The sequence below is a fragment of the Meles meles genome, chromosome 13 (assembly GCF_922984935.1).
Source record: "Meles meles chromosome 13, mMelMel3.1 paternal haplotype, whole genome shotgun sequence".
Classification (NCBI taxonomy): domain Eukaryota; kingdom Metazoa; phylum Chordata; class Mammalia; order Carnivora; family Mustelidae; genus Meles; species Meles meles.
In genome coordinates this window covers 33,044,429-33,065,791 of record NC_060078.1, presented here as the reverse complement: position 1 = coordinate 33,065,791, position 21,363 = coordinate 33,044,429, and the positions used below count along the sequence as shown (strand labels likewise).

Below are 21,363 nucleotides of genomic sequence, written 5' to 3'. Positions count from 1 at the left end.
TCCTTGTTCTTGAAGAATATTTTGGCTAAAGAATTCTGAGTTGAAATTCTTTCAGCACTTTAAACTGGCTGTTAACAGAGATTTTTTTCCCCTTTGTCTTTGGTTTTAGGCAGTTTGATTTTTTTTTTTTAATGTACATTGTTTTGGGTTTACTAGGCGTCTTTAATCTGTAATGAAATTGCTCACAACAAACAAAGTTGAGAAGAGATGGTGTCTAAGGAGGAAATTCTAAAAAGTCCGTATATTTAGGAGATAGACAGAATAGCTACCAAAGGAATTTAAGAAGGAGTTAATAAGAATGAATGAAGGTGATTAGAAGAAATAAATGTAGGTGTGATCTTGGGCAGGTTATTTAATATCTTTAAATCTTAATATTCTCATTTGTAAAATTGATATAATAGCAACTAATTTTGTAGGGTTATGAAAATTAAATGATAATGGAAAGCATGTAGTATACCTATAAAAATGCTCAATAAATGGTAACTTATTACAGTGATTAAGACAAGATAAAACCAAGTGAATATAGTACAATATGTCACATCTGATTAATTAGAGCTGTGCCTTTCTTTTTCTGTCCTACATTAGCTTGTATTACTGAAAAACATAATCATTTAAATAAATTTTTAGGATAATTTTAGGTATTAAAAATGAATCTCTAAATTTTTGAGAAATAACTGAGACTTCTTAACTATAATTATTCAGAGTTTCTGATCTAATTTATGGAGCTTGAAATTATCTATTTGATTCAGTTTCACTTTTGTCTTTTGACAAAAGAGTTGCTGTCTTCTTTTAAAACAAGTCTTTTGGGGCGCCTGGGTGGCTCAGTGGGCTAAAGCCTCTGCCTTCGGCTCAGGTTGTGATCCCAGGGTCCTGGGATCAAGCCCCACATCGGGCTCTCTGCTCAGCGGGGAGCCTGCTTCCCTTCCTCTCTCTCTGCCTGCCTCTCTGCCTGCTTGTGATCTCTGTCTGTCAAATAAATAAAATCTTAAAAAAAAACAAAACAAAAAACAAGTCTTTTACCATCAACAGATGAATGGATAAAGATGTGGTACACACACACACTCACAGTAGAATACTACTCAGGGGCGTCTGGTGGCTCAGGTCACTTTTGTTCCCAGGGTCCTGGGATCAGGCCTCACACTGGGCTCTCTGCTCTGCGGGAGCCTGCTTTTCCCCTCCTTTTCCCTCTCCCTTTCCCTCTTCCTCTCCCTGCTGCTCCCCCTGCTTGTTCTTGTTCTCATTCTCTCCCTCTCTCTCTGTCAAATAAATAAATAAATAAAATCTTTTTAAAAAATGGAATACTAAGCCATCAAAAAAATGAAATTTTGCCATTTGCAGTGACATGGATGGTCAAACTAGAGGGTATTATGTAAGCAAAATAAGTCAATCAGAGAAAGACGATTACCATATGATCTCACTAGTACATGGAATTTAAGAAACAAAACAGGATCATAGGGGAAGAGAGGAAAAGGTAAAACAAGATGAAATCAGAGAGAGAGAGACAAACCATGAGGCTCTTAATCATAAGAAACAAACGGAGAGTTGTTGGAAGAGAGGGGGGTGGACATTAAGAACGGCACATGATATTATGAGCTCTGGATATTATATAACACTGATGACTCACTGACCTCTACCTCTGAAACTATTAGTACATATAAATTAGTTGAATTGGGGCACCTGGGTGGCTCAGTGGGTTAAAGCCTCTGCCTTTGACTCAGGTCATGATCTCAGGGTCCTGGGATCGAGCCCCACATCGGGCTCTCTGCTCAGCAGGGAGCCTGCTTCTCCCTTTCTCTGCCTGCCTCTCTGCCTACTTGTGATCTCTGTCATATAAATAAATAAAATGTTGAAAATAATAAATTAGTTGAATTTAAATTAAAAACATTAAGAAAATAAAACAAATCTTTTATATTGTTCATTCTGAGGCTTAAACTTGGAGCATTCTGTTCTTTCTTTTTTTCTTTCTTTAGATGAGTGAGGACAAGTGGTGGGGTTGGGGGGAGGTTGAAAATAGGGGGAAGCATTCTCCCTGCCAAGCAGTGAGCCCAGTGTAGGGCTCATGCTTCATTCTAGGACCCTGGGATCATGACCTGAGCTGAAGGCAGTTGCTTAACCAATTGAGCCACGCAGGCACCCTACTGAGAGTATTCTTACACTATTTCTGCACATTTATATTATTTTGTTGTGGATTCAGAAAGAGTGGCAATAGCCGCAATTAAAAGTTTTTAGACAAAATCAGAAAACATTCATTTAATCTTTCTGAGCTTCAGCTTTCTCATCATAAACAACAGTAAGATAGTGTTTACATCACACTAGGATCATTTAATGACTTTGAAATTTCTTTGGATAAAAGTTTAAGAGTCACAGGAAGCACCTTAAGGAAAACAGTGTAATATCCAGTGTTTATGCTGGGACAGAAAGAGTGAAGATGGAGAAATGGAAGGGAGTCACTCAGGTATCATTTTCATACTACACAGGCTGTGTTGCCCCTTCCTTCTCCATACTCTGCCTCCTCCCAGTAATTGGACCTAATAGAGTAGAGGAGTAGTGAGTAAGAATAGCTTGAATTATTTCATCCATCCACATTTCCCATACGCCATCCAACCCAGTCATGTTAAGAACTGATCTAATCTGATCATCTGTGACATTAGGTAAAGAAATCTAAATATAATAAGATGAAATAATCATTTTTTTCATGTTAAAAGTATTAATCTCTTGGCCTACTTTATGTATGTATTTGCTTATAAATGGCAGGAATTCTCAGTGTGTGCCAAGCTGTCCTTACATGGTATACCAAACCTTACATGGATACCAAAAATGTGAATGTACATGGTATAACATTTTCCAAACTATAACAAAGAGCATTCAGCAAAAACACAAATCTGTTCCATCTTTGCCACCCTCCGATTCTATGTCACATAAGCAATCACTTTTTAAGTTTTAAGTTAACTTTTTAGTTCTTTTAAGTGTTACTCTAATAATTTAAAATGCAGCTGTTGAATTGAAATGTACAAAAATTGTAAAATGCACACCAGATTTTGAAAACTTAGTATGAAAAAGGTAAAATGTCTTAATAATTTTTATATTGATTACATGTTGGAATGATGCAATTTTGAATGTATTTTGTTAAATATATTAAAATTGATTTTCCCGGTTTCTTTTGATTATTTTAAGAATAATTAAGATTGGTGGGCGCCTGGGTGGCTCAGTGGGTTAAGCCTCTGCCTTCGTCTCAGGTCATGATCTCAGGGTCCTGGGATCGAGTACCCAATTGGGCTCTCTGCTTGGCGGGGAGCCTGCTTCCTCCTCTCTCTCTCTGCCTGCCTCTCTACCTACTTGTGACCTCGCTCTGTGAAAAAAAATAAAATCCTTAAAAAAAAGAATAATTAAGATTGTTAACTGTTAGAAAATTTAAATTGTACGTGTGGCTCACATTTGTTGCTCACATTATATTTCTTTTGGACAGTGCCACTCTAATTATTAGTAAGCATGTATTTCCCTTAGTTGAGGTACCAATTTTACTCACAAGATATCTGATTCTAGTCTAATTCTCATTCTTTTATAAAAGACCAAGGTTTTTTCTGGAAAGTCTTAGGATTTTCTTATTTTTGGTATTCTGAAATTCCATAAGCATATACTGAATTATACATAGTTTTTGTTCATTTTGCTTATTAGAAGACTTGGTAAGCCCTAGCTTGTGTTACTCTTTTTTTTTTTTTTTTTTAAGATTTTATTTATTTGACAGAGAGAGAGATCACAAGTAGGCAGAGAGGCAGGCAGAGAGAGAAGGGGAAGCAGACTCCCTGCCGAGCAGAGAGCACAATGGAGGGCTCCATCCCAGGACCCTGAGACCATGACCCAAGCTGAAGGCAGAGGCTTGACCCACTGAGCCACCCAGGTGCCCTAGCTTGTGTTACTCTTCAGCTGTGAGAAATTTTCTACTAATATTTTTGGATTATTTCTTCTGTGTTCTTCTTCTTTTTTTTTTTTTTTAATTTCCTTCCGGTTTCTGAATGAGAAAAGGTTTTGTATGATATTAGACCTCTAGTATTTAAAGTCTCTGTTTTTCTATAATTCTCTTTTACATTTTCTGTTTTCCATTCTGTGGTCTGTTTGGCCGTGGTCCTGGGAGGAAACCTTATCCTAACCTTTTGACAGTTTTGAAAAAAAAAATGGGATGAGATGGGGCACCTGGTGGGCTCAGTCAGAGGAGCATGTGACTCTTGATCCGCAGGTCGTGAATTCGAGCCCCACACTGGGTGCAGAGATTACTTAAATAAATAAAACTTTAAAAAAAAAAAAAAAACCAAAACACAGCCTTAGTTGTCTACAACTCTCTCTTATTCTCTGTTCTTTTGTCATAGAAGTGTGTTCTGCCTTGATGACGGTGCTCTTTTCTTGAATATATATGTGAGGTTTCAAATTAGATTTGTGGGGGTTTTTTTGTTGTTGTTTTTTTTTTAATTTCTTTGTTTCCTGATTTACTTCTTTGTTTTACAGTCAGTGGTTTATTTTGTTCAGGACAGGCTTCTAGAAGTGAAATACATTTTAAGATTTTATTTGACAGAGAGAGAGAGATCACAAGTAGGCATAGTAGCAGGCAGAGAAAAGGGGGAAGCAGGCTCCCCACTGAGCAGAGAACCCGACGCAGGGCTCCATCCCAGGTCCCTGGGAACATGACCTGAGCCGAAGGCAGAGGTCTAACCCACTGAGCCACTTAGGTGCCCCGAAACACATTTTAGATAAGGAAAATATCTAACCAAGTGTGTAGAAGCAGAAATGCAGAAAGCTTCCTCTGGGAGCAGTGATAATCTGATCATTGTAATACTGTGGACGTAATAAGATGAGGGCCTAAACTAGCATGAATACAGTGAGAACCAAAAGAAGAGAACTGGGTAATTATGCAAGAAAAGTAAGTGTAATTATGAACTGATTTCTCCACTCCAAAAACTCCCACAGCACCTCTTCAGTGAACTAGTTATATGCTCCCTTATAGTGTTAATTTTATATGTGTACGTCTTTCTTACTAAATTGTGACTCTTCAGGGCAGGGATTATATCTGACTCATTACCCTTATGCCAAGGGCTGGGAGAAAGCAGTAGTCAAAGACAAATAATCCCTGCCCTCAAGGACAGTTAATTACTTGTATCTTTCACAGTGCTTAGAATTAGATGCTAAGTATTCCCAGAGAAAATATTTGTTACTTAACCTTACTTTAAAAGGTAATATTAAGATGGTCTATTTGTATCTGTTTAGGTGTATTGCAAAATTTGATATTAAACTGTTCTCATTTTAAATCGATACCAAAAAAAATTATTATGCATTCAGATTCAACTAATATCCTTCACCTTATTTAAAGGTGATATAACACATTGATAATGAAAACAACCCATCCTTGAAAGAGTCCAACGTTCTAGTCATGAATTTTTATCCTCTTTATCTTCTCAGAGCCTCACTTTCTCATATGTAAAATGAAGGTTAGATCTTTTAGCACTGACACTTTGAATCCCAAAGTGGAAAAATTTTTCATTCCCATAGCGTTTGAATATTGTTGTGGCTAAACCATCTAGTCTATTTAATTGAATGATTGGAAATGACAGAGAGCTGTCATTTCATGTTTTATTTGAGTTAGGATCATTGACTAATGGTTTTTTCTCTTTTACAGATTTGGGTCTTGATCAATATACAATAAAACGCTTTGATGGAAAGGTGAGCGAACGATGACACTAATATATATATCCTGTTGTTTACTAAGAAGATTTTGAAGTTCCTCTAGAATTATTTGTGAGAAATTTCTGAATGCCTGTTTATCTTATCAAAAGAGCGTGTTTCTTGGGTTGGAAGGCCTATAAGGGCCTTCAAATGCTTCTACAGAAAAAATCAAGCAGAAGGTTTTTCTACATTTTTCCATACAAGGTAACACTCATGGGTACCTGCTGTATTTAGTGAGGTCTGATTCAGTATATGTTGACATTTGCATTTTAATTCAATTGCCATCATAAAGTTTAACAAGCGCCCCCCCAGTATTACATTTGCATTTCTTATAAAAATACTTATTTGATCTTCCTCAAACTTTGACACTGTATAGGAGTAATCCTCACTAGAAAATTATATAAGTTTTTAGTAGTGCTTTTGTAATAATTATGAAGACCACCCCAATTTGCACATACATTTGCATTATACTTTCAATTCTTATTTTATGCACAAATAAATCACATAATAAATTGTTCTTAAGTATAGAAAATGAAACTTTCAATTTTATTGTCTTAAAGCAGTCAGTTAAACATGTTTTTCCCTTTCAGGCTGAGTTCTACAAAAAGAAAAAGAAAGTATTGCACAGGGTCAGAAAGAAAAGTAAAAGGTCAATTTTAAAGAGGAGGAAGAAAGCACATCAGAAAGAAGAGAGAGCCCAGGCTGGCTCTACAAAGCTTAAAGAGAAGGAAATCAGAAGGAAAATCATGCAGTGGCTGGAAAAGGCAGGATCTCAAAAGAGGGTCTAAATGGGTGGAGGTCAGGGTTAGTAGAAACTGATCTTGCAGGAATATGTCGATCCTGCATCGTTACATAAAACTCTACATACTGGTAAGGTGAAGATACAAATGCTAAGATCTTTTGCACAGGTGAAAAGAATGAGTGCCCATCTTAAGAGTTGAGAGATCTCAGTCAAGGCTTCCAGCCTAACAATTTCCTTTCCCATTCATATGGCCCATTGTCTCCAGCTGGGTATCCTCTTTTTAAAATCACATATTCTAAAAGAAAAAATGTTCAAAAAGAGCATTGAACTAGAATATTAGGAGACGGGTTCAGAGCTGGCTTTGCTTTGGGGCAGCCACATCTTTGATTCTTGGTGTCCCTGCCTCATGTATAATCAAGTACCATATCCATGTGAAGGTTTGCTTCAGGCACTGATGTCAGGATCTGATTTCAGAATCTCTGGCAAATCAGATCCCTGTTTTTATCTGTCTGTGTGTCACTCAGAGTCCAGCATATGTCTGCCTTACAGGAGGGCACCAATAAGCATTTGACAACTTGGAAAAATCAACTAATCAATCACATAGTCTTGGGAGATATGACTCATTAAGTCAGCAATATGTTCTAGCAAAATCAGTCTAACAAATGACAGTTTTTGGTCACTGGAGGAATTCGGAGAATTATGAGATTTTTTTTTTTTTTTTTTTTTTTTTTTTTTTTTTAGTTTATGTTTTCTATTTATTTATTTTTTTTTCAGCGTAACAGTATTCATTCTTTTTGCACAACACCCAGTGCTCCATGCAAAACGTGCCCTCCCCATCACCCACCACCTGTTCCCCCAACCTCCCACCCCTGACCCTTCAAAACCCTCAGGTTGTTTTTCAGAGTCCATAGTCTCTTATGGTTCGCCTCCCCTCCCCAATGTCCATAGCCCCCTCCCCCTCTCCCAATCCCACCTCCCCCCAGCAACCCCCAGTTTGTTTTGTGAGATTAAGAGTCATTTATGGTTTGTCTCCCTCCCAATCCCATCTTGTTTCATTTATTCTTCTCCTATCCCCCTACCCCCCCATGTTGCTTCTCCATGTCCTCATATCAGGGAGATCATATGATAGTTGTCTTTCTCCGATTGACTTATTTCACTAAGCATGATACGCTCTAGTTCCATCCACGTCGTCGCAAATGGCAAGATTTCATTTCTTTTGATGGCTGCATAGTATTCCATTGTGTATATATACCACATCTTCTTGATCCATTCATCTGTTGATGGACATCTAGGTTCTTTCCATAGTCTGGCTATTGTAGACATTGCTGCTATAAACATTCGGGTACACGTGCCCCTTCGGATCACTATGTTTGTATCTTTAGGGTAAATACCCAGTAGTGCAATTGCTGGGTCATAGGGTAGTTCTATTTTCAACATTTTGAGGAACCTCCATGCTGTTTTCCAGAGTGGTTGCACCAGCTTGCATTCCCACCAACAGTGGAGGAGGGTTCCCCTTTCTCCACATCCTCGCCAGCATCTGTCATTTCCTGACTTGTTAATTTTAGCCATTCTGACTGGTGTGAGGTGATATCTCATTGTGGTTTTGATTTGTATTTCCCTGATGCCGAGTGACGTGGAGCACTTTTTCATGTGTCTGTTGGCCATCTGGATGTCTTCTTTGCAGAAATGTCTGTTCATGTCCTCTGCCCATTTCTTGATTGGATTGTTTGTTCTTTGGGTGTTGAGTTTGCTAAGTTCCTTATAGATTTTGGATACTAGCCCTTTATCTGATATGTCGTTTGCAAATATCTTCTCCCATTCTGTCAGCTGTCTTTTGGTTTTGTTAACTGTTTCCTTTGCTGTGCAAAAGCTTTTGATCTTGATGAAATCCCAATAGTTCATTTTCGCCCTTGCTTCCCTTGCCTTTGCCGTTGTTCCTAGGAAGATGTTGCTGCGGCTGAGGTCGATGAGGTTGCTGCCTGCATTCTCCTCAAGGATTTTGATGGATTCCTTTCTCACATTGAGGTCCTTCATCCATTTGGAGTCTATTTTCGTGTGTGGTGTAAGGAAGTGGTCCAATTTCATTTTTCTGCATGTGGCTGTCCAATTTTCCCAGCACCATTTATTGAAGAGGCTGTCTTTTTTCCATTGGACATTCTTTCCTGCTTTGTCAAAGATGAGTTGACCATAGAGTTGAGGGTCGATTTCTGGGCTCTCTATTCTGTTCCACTGGTCTATGTGTCTGTTTTTGTGCCAGTACCATGCTGTCTTGATGATGACAGCTTTGTAATAGAGCTTGAAGTCCGGAATTGTGATGCCACCAACTTTGACTTTGTTCTTCAATATTCCTTTGGCTATTCGAGGTCTTTTCTGGTTCCATATAAATTTTAGGATTATTTGTTCCATTTCTTTGAAAAAAATGGATGGTATTTTGATAGGGATTGCATTAAATGTGTAGATTGCTTTAGGTAGCATAGACATTTTCACAATATTTATTCTTCCAATCCAGGAGCATGGAACATTTTTGTCTTCCATAATATGTATGTTGTAAAACTAAAAACACAGAAAGAAGTTGAATACATGTAAGTTGAAAGCAAATTTATATGTTGGGGAATTTCCATTCCTGGAGGTCTCCCAGATATAAAATCCCTGGTGGTCACTCATGTTTCATAAATGCCAATTAAATTTTTCATTTCAGCCTGTAACTGTACACTTGAGGCTAAAAATCTGCCGCTTTAGGCATGACCACTGAGCTCCGCTTTTGTTTCAGTTATATTCAATTTATGAGCTCTGTATTTCCTCCCATTAGTGTCCTGTGCATTTTTCTGATTTCCACGTATTTTTATAAAATAACAGAAGTAAACTGCGATAAAGCGTTATAAACATTTGAGTGCCCGCCTTGCTGTAGAGACCAAAACGGCAGTACTTCTTTGTTTGGAGGGCAGACTTTGTGACAGATTGTAGTGCAGATGTTTGGGCTCTGAAGTATAAAATTTTGAAATGGGAGTAGGAAAACAGGATTTAGGGATCTCAGCGTATAGTGTTTGAAAGTATGACTTGTGTGAAATTCAGGCAAATGAAAGTTGACTTTATGGTACCAGGGGAACAGGTTCTGCAAGAGACTAGAAGAATGGCAGACTTGCATAGGGGTAGTATAGAACTGAGCCAGCTTCTCCCCTAGCAGAGAGCGCATGGATTTTCCTTTCATCCATGTTATGATATGCATATTTAATCCCTTTGCCAGGTACTTCATTTAAATACTGTATTAATTTCCATCAAATAGATCCTGAAGGTTATGTTTCTTAAGTAGGATTTTTAAACCGAGTTCATCTCTAGTTTATGTCTTTATGAATAGGCTTTTATTTCTTATGAAGTTTAAGAGAATAGTTTCTGTGCTATTTTTAAACCTGGTATAATGAGGAATACAACATTCACTTAGGGTTGAATCAGTTTAGAATTTTTTCCAGGGATTTTTGCCCTCTCTCTGTGATATTTGTGATAAGGATCAGTGCTTACTCAACTGTCGGTCTTATTATTTTCCTTTAAATCTTCATATCTCTCATTCCCTCAGTCAGAATATCTTAATTCTTAAGTAGCCGCTTCCAGAGTATATAAATCCTAAGCAGTTTCCTCTTGAAAAAAACAGATTTGTGTAGTAATTATAATAAATTTTATTCAGGATGCCCAGAAATTTAGTCCAAAGCTAATACCCTAGAGGAATTTCTTTTTAAGCTTGCTTTAATTTTTAAATGGGTCATTTTCTCCCTCTTGTTTTAACTTGAAAGATAAACTAGTTATGAACTACTTAAAGATTTACTCCTGTCTCCTTATCGCCTCCCATTGTTTTAACTTTTAACACACCATTTAATTAAGTGCATCATTTGACCAGTAAGTAACACTGCCTTATTTTATTGTCTTTTAATTGAATTTCAGTTTACTTGTTGTCATTGAAAGTAAGAACAAATGTAGAAATAGTATCATTTTGCAGTTTTCTCTTTTGTGTTTGAATTTCATATAACCTCTGAATGCAAAGTAGGAGGTCCAACTGATACTGAGAAATAATTGGACAGTCATTTCTTGTTTCAGTGCCTCTCATCTTTTCTTTTGTTTGACTAGAAAATGCCCTTAAGTAAAATGAAACATTCCTGTTTCAGCTGATAGTGAAACTGAATTTTATGAAGCAGCTTTTGATTTTGGGGGAGCATCTTTTTCCAGAGCCCATCACTACCTATGTTAATGTACACTAATTCTTTACTCTCAGTAGCAGTTTCCTTTGTAGAAAAGTCATGAAATATGTTATTATTGGCACCTGCATCATTTATGTATTTCAAAACTATCTACTAACACAGGCCTTGTTTAAAGAAGCAATAGTGTCCATTTTAAGAAAATGCTTTGTAGATTGGTGATACTTTAAAAGACATTCAGACTAGATTTTGCAAGTTCAAAAACCTCAAAGCTTGAAAGTTCAGATTTTCTCTTAAAGGGTATTTGAATATCACTATAGAGTACTAGCACTATTATTCAGATGGTAATATAAAATACAGTCTGGATTTTGTTTTAGTGTCATATATCATAGATCTTTATAAAAAAATCACCCTCCCCTTGTAATTTCTGTGCATTCTATGATTTGTTACTGCAGTTACTTCATGAAGTTTAGGTTCTTTCTTTAATGAAAACTATATTTTTTTCTGGGTTTAATTTTTTAATCACATAATAAGTGGTCTATAAAATAAAGCATCATTTGTAAATGGAGCCTTTATAATATATAATCATCAAATATTTCTTTCACTTAATGATTTAGTTGCCTTTTTTATTGGTGTGGCTTATCTCAAGTTATTATACCCTTTATTTTCCTGTTTTTCTTAGCCCTCCCTTTTTTCCCTTAGCATATCAAAGATAGAAATTGTTTTGGATTTTCTGTTCCTGTTGTATGTAATAGACAACACTCTCTGGACCAGACACCACCATTTTTTTTTTCAAGTTACAGCAGAAAACTGTATAGTCTAGGTAAAACTGTTTCTTAAGCAAATAATACCTGTATTCCAGAGTTCTAACTTCTGTCCTCTAAAAACTTTATAAAGCTCATACTCTTTGTCAAGTAACAATGAATTGCCCATTGAAACTAAATTCTTGACTGTTGACATTTTACCATGTATTTCTTTTTCAGAAGATAGATTTTTTAATGCTTCCTTCCCTATCAAATTCCCTTTTCCCCCAACCACTCCCTGAACATGTCAGAAAGCTTGCCTCTAGTCTGCATTTTTCGTTACTTGTATTTACAGTACCCTTAGAATCTCTCCAGTGTGGAAGAAAGAGTTAATGTGTGTTTTATTCCTATCTCTTTTATGATATCTACAAGAATATTTGTATACATGGAACAGAAAAAAGGTTTTACATCAAATTAAAATGACGTTATTTTTAAAAAACGACATTGTCCACATTCAGGTGAAAGAGATGAAATTATGGTCAAAGCCTAGAAAGGGAAGTACTGATTACAGTGTTTATAACAGAAAAAGTTACCGGCAGAAAAAAAAAGGATGGGAGCCATAGTTAAACATCGAAGTTTTAATATAACCAAATGCTTTAATTGCTTACCAGGTAAAACTTCTTTAAAAAATATTGATAAATGAACTTTAAAATGATATTCCCCTAAGGGGAATGTGAGCATATTTTTTCTTGTAACATAATACTCTTAATGGTTTACTTAACTTGTTTATTTACTTCATATCATAGATAAGATCTTAGTGTAGAATAAGGGCAAGTATATTACTTCTTGACATGCATAGTAATGTGAAATGTATTGTAGATCAAGGAAATGTAAATTAGGAGAGGGGAGGGACTGAAATTCCCTTGGGCCAAGAGTTTGTTGAATCTTCACATTTATTTGAACTGTTCTAATTCTGCTCACATTTATATAGCAGGTTATGATGTTATGAGTTATGTGTCCTAGGCACATTTTTCTTTCTCTTTTTCAGTTTCCAAAGATGAAACTAGTCAAGTCTAAATTCTTGTTGAATTCATGTATTTTTTCATGTTTTTCTATTAATAAATACAAATATATAGACAGAACTATATTATTTTTTCACCATGTTTCTGTTTTTATTTGCACTACCAATTCCATCTTTACAATAGAGTATATCACCTCTGTTGTCTTTCTTTTATAATAGGGAAATTCTTGTTTTAAAAAAAACATAGCAGATTCCCAGAGAATGCATAGGTTTCCCCCACTGTCTAAAAGTAGAGCATTTCTATGGAAGCTTTCATTAAGCTGAAACAGCATAAAGCAAAGAAACTATTACCATTTTCATAAAAGTAAGAATCCTCTTTGGATTTTTCTCAGCTAGCAAAAACACATATCAACAAAGGTCTTTCAAAAAAGAGAAGTGGTATAAAGCAACTTTCATACAGCAGAGAACCTGTAATTCCTGGAAGCTTGACGTTCTTCATGTGAATTTCATATTCATGTATTTATTCTAAAGCTAAAGATTTAGCCCATTTTAAAAACCACATTAACATATTCACTCATTGGTTGTCAGTTGTTTATTTTTACAATTTAAAGTAAACTCTCTAAATGAAAAATACGTGACTCTATTTGCCCCTTCAGGAATTATTACTAATAATAACTGTGAAGAAGAAGAGTTGAAGCTTTTTGAGGGTTGATCACCTGCTACACTCTTTTTTTTTCTTTTTTCTTTTTTCTTTTGTTTTTTTGTTTGTTTGTTTGTTTTGGTTCCATGTGCAGTGTGGGACTTGAACTCATGACCCCCAGGATCAAGATTCTCATGTTCTACTGAGTCAGCCAGGCACTCCTACACACTGTTTTAAGTGCTTAAATATAACTCATTTAATCCACACAGCCACTCTTTTAGATAGCTTACTACTTTTATCATTATTTTACAAATAAGAAACTACATAATTAAGTAACTTGAATTTTTTGTGTGTGGACCTAAGATCATTTAAGCTAGTAGGTAGTAGAGGTATGATTCCAAATTTTATAGTCTGGCTTCAGAGTTCACTGTCTTAAGTACTGTGATATCTTACTCTTATATCTAAGCAATTTGTCTATATGATCTATTTGTAAATAGGAATTTCTCTTTTTGAGTAGTTATTTTAATACCTTAATGCCATTTGTGCAAAAGAAAACTCCTTGGTATTTCACTTTCTTTTTGCTAAGCATGTTGAAGTTAATTTTTTCTGCTTTAGTAAAGTACAACTAGAAACTCCTATTAACCTGAGAAACCACATAGTGTTTAAAGAAAGAAAATATAAGGAATATATAAATTTTAATACTTAAATTTAAGAATCAGAATTTCAACTTCATTTTTATTTGTTCCATTATTTTCTATTACACCACAAACACCAGTGGGCATTTTGAAAAACGCTTGTCTTTTCTTTTTATTGAAACAGTCTCTTAAAGTGTGCACTGTCATCTCTATCTGAAAAATTGGATCTTGGCTCATTGTCATCAAGATATTAGAGAAAATAATGTTTCTGTTACAAACTATACTTTCAAATATTGATTGGTTATATGTTGGATGTAGCATCATTTGAATAGGGCCACGTACTGTAGTGAGTCTTGAAACAAGCAAAAGTTTAGAATGTAATTGCATTACCAAGGAACTCAACATTTCTGTTTCAGCATTTCAAGAAATCCTTGGACACCTGTTGCAGTTTTTTGTTTTCCTTTTAGTCTGTTCATCTTTCTTCTTTCTCATCCATAGTTCTCTAAATTGTTTTTAAACCTTTTTCTCAATTTTTTTCTCTTACAAATCAGCAAATTTAGTTCTTTTGTAACACACTACAGCCCTAAGAAAATCTGGCTTTGATGTCTCAAAGATTTTCCAAGGGATTTCCATTTTGAGCATCTAAGTATTTGACAGATGTGTGAATTAGTAGATGTTGTAAGTATGCTGAACTTGAGTATGAAAAATACAACCTTATGGATTGCTGTACTTCTTAGTATGTAATAGCACAGGATGAAAAGAGTGTGACCTTGTATATTCATAAATGAGCTCTGCCACATACTTGATAGGTAACCTTGGATAAGAGACCACTTAACCTCTGGTATCAGTTATCTTCTCAATAGAATCAGGACAATATGGTAAAGTATCTGGCTCTACAAATTATAGCTACTTTTCATGACTTTGAGCCCTGTCCTCAGTTTATAAAAGGAGTTAATTGCTGTCATACATATTATCCTCTTGGTTTCTATGAAATGCTACGGAATAGCATCTCCTCTGCCTAATTGCTCTCTCCATGCTAGTTAAATCAGCTATAAAAACCTCCTTGAGCTCTCTATAAGGAGCAGTTGGCTGGGATTAAATAGCTAGTCCAGGAGCTAAAGAGAGACCTCTGGTTTGTTTTCTCTTATCTGAGCTGTCGTTTGTTCACAGTGATTCATCTCACCCTTGTGTTGTAAAATCCTCTGGGCCTCCGTCACATCAATCCCAGCCTTAAGTTTGTAAATTGCTAATAGCATATATTTCTCAGTCAAGAACTTTTATCACTCTGCTAAGCTTGTTTTGAGAAGTATGGTAAGTTTGGGTTGAATTTTATTTCACAGTGAAATTCATTTGTTGAAAAAAAATCTTTAAGCCCATTTGATAGATGAAGATATTTTGGAGTGGTGTGCCCAGGTAAATCAGCTAACCTACACTGCTTAATCACATGCCATCCTCCATGATGGCTGGCTTTTTATCACTAATATGAATAGTAATTCATTTAGTGCAACATAATTTTACAGGAGTCCTGTTTCTGAGTAGTCATTCTGAACTCTTCAAGTAATTACTAATCCTTTAAATTGATCTGAGTTTGGTTGCCTGTATTTTATTATGGGTGGTAAAGCAACAAATTTGTCATGAAGTTTAAAAATATTATATCCATGAGACATCCTAGTAGAAAACCTTAATTAAAGAAATGCTTTGATTTCCCATGACAGAAAATGAAATGTTGCTTTCCCGTTTCTTTTAGAAACAGGTTATTATTCATATGTTTTCTTTTTATAGTATTATGAAGTTTTTCTACTGTTGTGTGTTTCATTTGGGGGAAGTTAGGAATTGAGGTGTTGGGGTTTTTGTTTGATTGTACCTAGCAGATAATATATAAAACATTTCTATGTATTCTTCATTTCCTGTTTCTGGGTGTTCAGTGACTTTATTACAGATCTAAATTCGTCCTTATATGTTATAATACTTTGTGATATATATGTTTGATTTTTGGTATTTTTGTTCATGTAATCAAATGATGTCCATTTTTTTTCTTTTTCTCATCTTCTGATCAGGATTTCTGGCAGGTACTGACTCAGCAGCATGTGCTTTAAATTAATTAATGTTCCAAAATCCATAGTAATGCTTCAGGGACAAAGGTTCAGTGCATGCTCATGTCCTTCCCCTGCTCCTTTCAGAATGATTCAGTTCCTGTCACTGTAAATCAACATATTTTATATTTAATATTCCAACACTGCACTGGTCCTTGAGAATATAATACCTAGCATGATTTAAAAAGAAGTTTTAATATTATGTGTTAGGAAGGTCAAGGAACTGTTACCACTGTATTGTGCAAGGGATACTCAGTTAATTGAGCCATTTGACTAGTCTTAGTTGGATGTCATGTTCTTAGTTAAACTGTAACAGGAATGGTGAGGCAGCAGTAATTTCAAGTGAAAATCTTCTTTCTTTGGAAATTTCTTCGATGATACAATACAAATTAGCTCTTCATTCAATAAAATGGCTTCACAGGAAATGGAACATTTAGAAAGACTGTATTATTTAGCTTTTTTGAGTTAATCAACAACTTTACCTTGGAAAAGTAAGCAAATACATGAAGAAAATAATGAAAGAGAATATATAGATTGTAATCTGGCAAAGGAGAATTTCAAGGATTGGCCTAAGAAGTACTTTTTACATTGATTGTTGAAGACTTAGACTCTTGAGTTATAATTTATAAATTATTAAAATATCTATTTTTAAAAAGACATTACTCTTGTATTGCTTAATAGAAATAGAAACTAAAATAAATTAGTCTATCTTTGGTTTTAAAATAGTTAGATATAATTAACGATAACACAGTGTGCTCTTTATTTTTATGTAACATTTTTCCTATGCTTCCTTTTTTTAAAAATGGGATATATTTTTAGTAGTCTACTTACCAAACCCCAAACCAATTGTCCTGTTATTGGTGCCATTGATGAACTTTTGACTTTCACTGCAGTCTGAAACAAACCAATGAATACTTGAATGATTATGTCAAAATAACTTATTGATAATCCCAGTATCAATGTTTCTAAACCGGGAGATTCCGTTTTAGAATAGCTGTGGCACAACCAGTCTATGCATAGTACTAAGAAGAGTAAATCAGATAAGATACTTAACACCTGTGATTGAGGAAGGCTGCTTCTACTTCTGAAATTGTGGCAGGACAATTTGTAGGAGGCATCTAAAAACTCTTCCTTTCCTTGATGGTTGTATGGATTAAGGCTTGAAAATTTAAAATGACTTGCCTCACATAGATACCCGTTTTAGAGAATGAGAAGAGAAAAGAGGTAGGAATTGATTAAGTGCTTGGAAGTCTCTGGAATCTGCAGCATTGGGTAATCAGCCACCATAGTTGATAGAAGAGCACTGGTCTTTAAATTTTGACCCTCGAAGGTGATATCATTTGTTGAGTAAGGATTCAAAGTCAGGTTTTACTGTTTTATTAAGAATATCTTGTGAATAAGCTTTTTGTATTGGAAATAATAAACTTTTTTTTCATAGACTAGGTAATAGGGGATTGGTTATCTATATCACTGTAATATCACTTATTTTGGTGACACTAGCATAAGTCCTTTAAGCTTCCAAAAGTCAATGAGCAGTTACTTTATAGAAGAGAGCTTTCTTGCTTGCTTCCTTAACAGGAATTTGTCCTTTGCATGCTAAGTTCCTATTGCCTGTGGAAAGGCTGGAATCATTTTGTTTTTCTGGTAGCATAGAGCTGTTCTTCAGATGCAGCTTATGAATGGTGTGATATAATTATATTGCTGTGTGGAGTATTCATAATGTCTCTTTCCAGTCTCTGAGTTCCACCACTATTAAAGTCTGTTGATTTAATTCATGTGTTTGATTATTCAAGTTAAAAAAAGAAATGATAATCATTAAGTGCTCCTAAGGAGGGTGTAGTTTACTTGGTTGCCACAAATATTCAGACATCTATTGATATGTCTTCTTACATTTTTATTTTCTATTGTTTTGTTTGAACTTGGGGCCAACAACCCATTTGATTTATCATTGTTGATTTGAAAGCATAAACATGACTACACATTATATTTCTAACACCTTCATGTTTCACTTTTCCATCATGAAACAAGATTTGAAATACACTTTGACATGGGAGGACTTGGTTCCAGGTAACTTCTTTGTCTTATTATGTTAGCAAATACATAACATGTTCTGAGGTTACACAAAGGAAAGATACTCAGAACATTTTATTTCTCCTGTTCCAATAAAAATGGGTTCTCAACTTAGCCTAAACATCTGTCGATGATCTTTGATTGCAGAGAATGTGTGAGGATAGCTTTTGCTTTGCCTATTTGTCTTTGTCATGTGCATTTTTTAAAATTCCAAACTTAAAAGATTTTCCAGTTACAGATTAGTCTAACATCTATTAAGAAGAGCACTAAGAGCCATTACATTTTTGAAATGATACTCATTTTCAAAATGATTAAAATATACATTTGAACAAGTCAAGGCATAAAAATACATTGTGCACCTACATTGTTAACTAGACTTTCCTCTTCAAGATAACCGAGCTGATACAAGCTAAGCCCCGGGATTAATATTTTACCATAGTAAACTCTTGTTTTGCTTTGAAAATATTCAGCCCCCATTAACAGTTTCAGAAGTTGGAAGTAATTCTCTTGCATTTGATGCAATATAACATATAATGGTTCTAGAGTCAAACTATGACCTATCCTGCCATTTTATAGCATCATGAGCTACCACTACTTATTTAATTTCTCTGTGCTTCAGTTTTCTCATCTGTGGAGTGCAGATAGTAGTATTACCTATCTCACAGGATTGCAGTGAGGGCTTAAAGAGGTGCTTAGCACCTCAAGTGCTTAGCACAGTGCCCAGCATGAAATATGCAAACTATAATTTTTAAATTCTTAATATATCTTTGATGGTCAGTGGTGTTCAAGGGATACCTGTAAGTGTTCAAAGTGATGTAAAAATTCTTCATCTTAAGGCCTTCCTGGGAAATGGTAGTTATTAGAATAGTGTGGAATGGTTAGTGATCCTCAGAGGGAAACTCTCAGTTTTTATGAAGTGATTTTTTTTCTTGTAATAATTTTTTCCAAATGGGAGAGAGTAGATGCTGTAGTTACTGACTTTTCAAAAAATTTGAGGTGGTCTTTCCATGAATAGGGAAGCCTTTTTTAACCCATGTGACTGAAACTGAGACTGCTGCTGAGCCCACGACACTTCTCTTCAGTACTGATTGATTTGAGTGGCCAGAGTTCAAAATTAAATTCAAAAATTTAGGTAGCAAATAATCAATAACAGTAAAACATAAATTCTCCCACCCACTGCTGCTTTGAAGCAAGTATGCGGGTTTAATGTGGTAGGAAATAATAGAGTTGGCAGTTTTCCTTTTCTAAGGTTTTGCTAACACCTCATCAGATACCGAAAACTGAAATAAATCCCTTCGGTAATGTTGTCTCACTTCCTTGAAGTGAGTGTTATTCCAGGAGACCTAAAATTTTTTTTATTTTTTTATTTTTTAAATATTTTATTTATTTATTTGACAGACAGAGATCACAGGTACACAGGCAGGCAGAGAGAGAGAGAGAGAGGGAGAAGCAGGCTCCCTCTGAGCAGAGAGCCCGATGCGGGCCTCGATCCCGGGACCCTGAGATCATGACCTGAGCCGAAGGCAGAGGCTTTAACCCACTGAGCCACCCAGGCACCCCTAAAATTTTTTTAATCACTGCTTTAATCAAATCTTCTTCCATCCTTTTTTTAAGCATCTTCATTGTGTCCATTTTCTCTATAGCCATCTAGTTTTAATGAACTAGGAAAACATTTGCATGATAGGTATTTGGAGTTGTTCTCAGAGCTAAAGTGGTTAGAATTGGGACTGAAAAGAGAATGGCTTTCTGGCAGCGTGAGGTTTATGGTATCTTAAGCATTCACCTTCCACAGTTTGTTGCACAGTCATTTCTGTTTGTCTGTCTCAAATGCTCTATGACTTTTGAAAAGATTGCAAACTTTGAGTCAGGAGATGTTCTAAACTACTCTAAATTAGAAACTTCTTAATTTTATCTGACACATCCTCAACTCCTACCTTTCTGCAAGTTCAGGTATGGGAAGGGGAAGGAAGAATACACATTTTAACTGTGCAACATTTTCTGTTTGATTGGGAGTAGTGTGATTGTTTAAGATGGATATCTTACCGAGGCTTTGGCATCTGTGCACCAACTAAATAATGAAGTATGAGCATTAATTGCATGGGGAAATTGCCGAATTTTCTAACATACTTCCCCTCCCTGCTCCAACCTCACCCTTATGTAGAAATACTTTTTGTCATTTGGAAATGATAGGTCAAAATTGCATTTTCTGGAAGAAGCGTATTATTATTATTACCTTGCTTTTGAAGTACAACCTCAAGTAGTTCTTAAGGGATTTAAATAGACTTTGAAATGTATATCCATCATCTAGGGAAATGTTAATTTTAAAACAATCCAGTTTTCTCAGTCTCATAAAGGATGACATCTTAATTTAAATAGTAAAGCTGTTTATCAGGTTTTTCTAGAAACCAGAGATGATTTGAGGTTCTAGATGATATATTAGCATCTGTTTTGCTGGCATGGTTCATCAACTACTATTTGATAGGAAGTTTATTACAAACTGAAATTGAAATTTTGTCACAATTGAAAAATGGGTTTTAAACTAGAATAAATAATGAGATTAAACTCCTAGATACGATTTTTCTTTTTGGCTTCATCCTCTTGAGTCTTAAAAGGCAAAATTATTGGCCCTATTTTGATCAACCCTGTTAAAGTTAGGATTCACTGAGCATATTGAGTATTAATGAATTTGAAACATGATGGGAACTCCCAGTCCCAAGAAGGCTCCTAATGGCACCTGCAACTTTGGCAGTGGTATACAAGTTTATGCAATTAGTCAGAAACCAGAGCATGGATGCTTTAGCACAAAACCATCCTGGTAAAACAGTTCAGTTTCTTGTTTGTTTGTTTGTTTGTTTAAGATTTATTTATTTTAGAGCAGCATGCACATTAGCAGGAGGGGGCGCAGAGGGAGAGGAAGCAGACTCCCACTGAGCGGTGAGGCCAGTGTGGGGCTCAGTCTCAATGACCCCAAGATCATGGCCTGAGCAAAACCAAGAGTTGTGTCCTTAACTCACTGAGCCACCCAGGTGCTCCAAACAGTTCAGTTTTAGACTCATTGAGAGGTATAACATTTATACATGTATAGGATATGATTTGCTTCGAGTTTCTAATTAGGTATCTCTGTTTACCTAAATAATAAAAAGAATCAGGATATGATGCAGTTGAGGTCAGTACCAAGACCCTTATGAGGTTCTTTATTTGTTTTTACTTAACTTCAGTAATTTGAATGTTTAAAGATAGTGAGTCTATAGTTGTGGTTTAAATTTCAAAACATAAGATCTTAGGCTAGTTCATATAAGTGAACAGTAAAACAGTTAAATTTCCCTTATTTGAGTCAGTGAGCACATTGCTTTGAAATATTTTGCATAATGTTCTTTAAAAGGAGTAATATTTGTCAGTAAATTTAGTAGAAATGCTATTCTGATCAGTTGATCTACATTTCTACATTTCAGCCTTAATTTCAGAGATTCAAGTGACTTGACTAGAATTTAATATGTAACTTTTAAGATGCATGAAATATGAT

The 21,363-nt window shown here is 35.4% G+C and overlaps 1 protein-coding gene across 4 annotated transcripts in view; it reads left to right on the top strand.

Moving 5' to 3' along the window:
* MICU1 (mitochondrial calcium uptake 1) overlaps positions 1-21,363 on the top strand; it is a 230,453-nt gene that overhangs the window by 89,294 nt on the left and 119,796 nt on the right. For 2 of the 4 annotated variants that reach the window (XM_046026569.1, XM_046026568.1), the window contains exons 5-6: positions 5,666-5,709; positions 15,735-15,746. In XM_046026569.1, the coding sequence (XP_045882525.1) occupies positions 5,666-5,709; positions 15,735-15,746 (56 nt within the window). The remainder of the gene's footprint in view (positions 1-5,665; positions 5,710-15,734; positions 15,747-21,363) is intronic. The other 2 variants (XM_046026571.1, XM_046026570.1) reach the window with 1 other exon arrangement.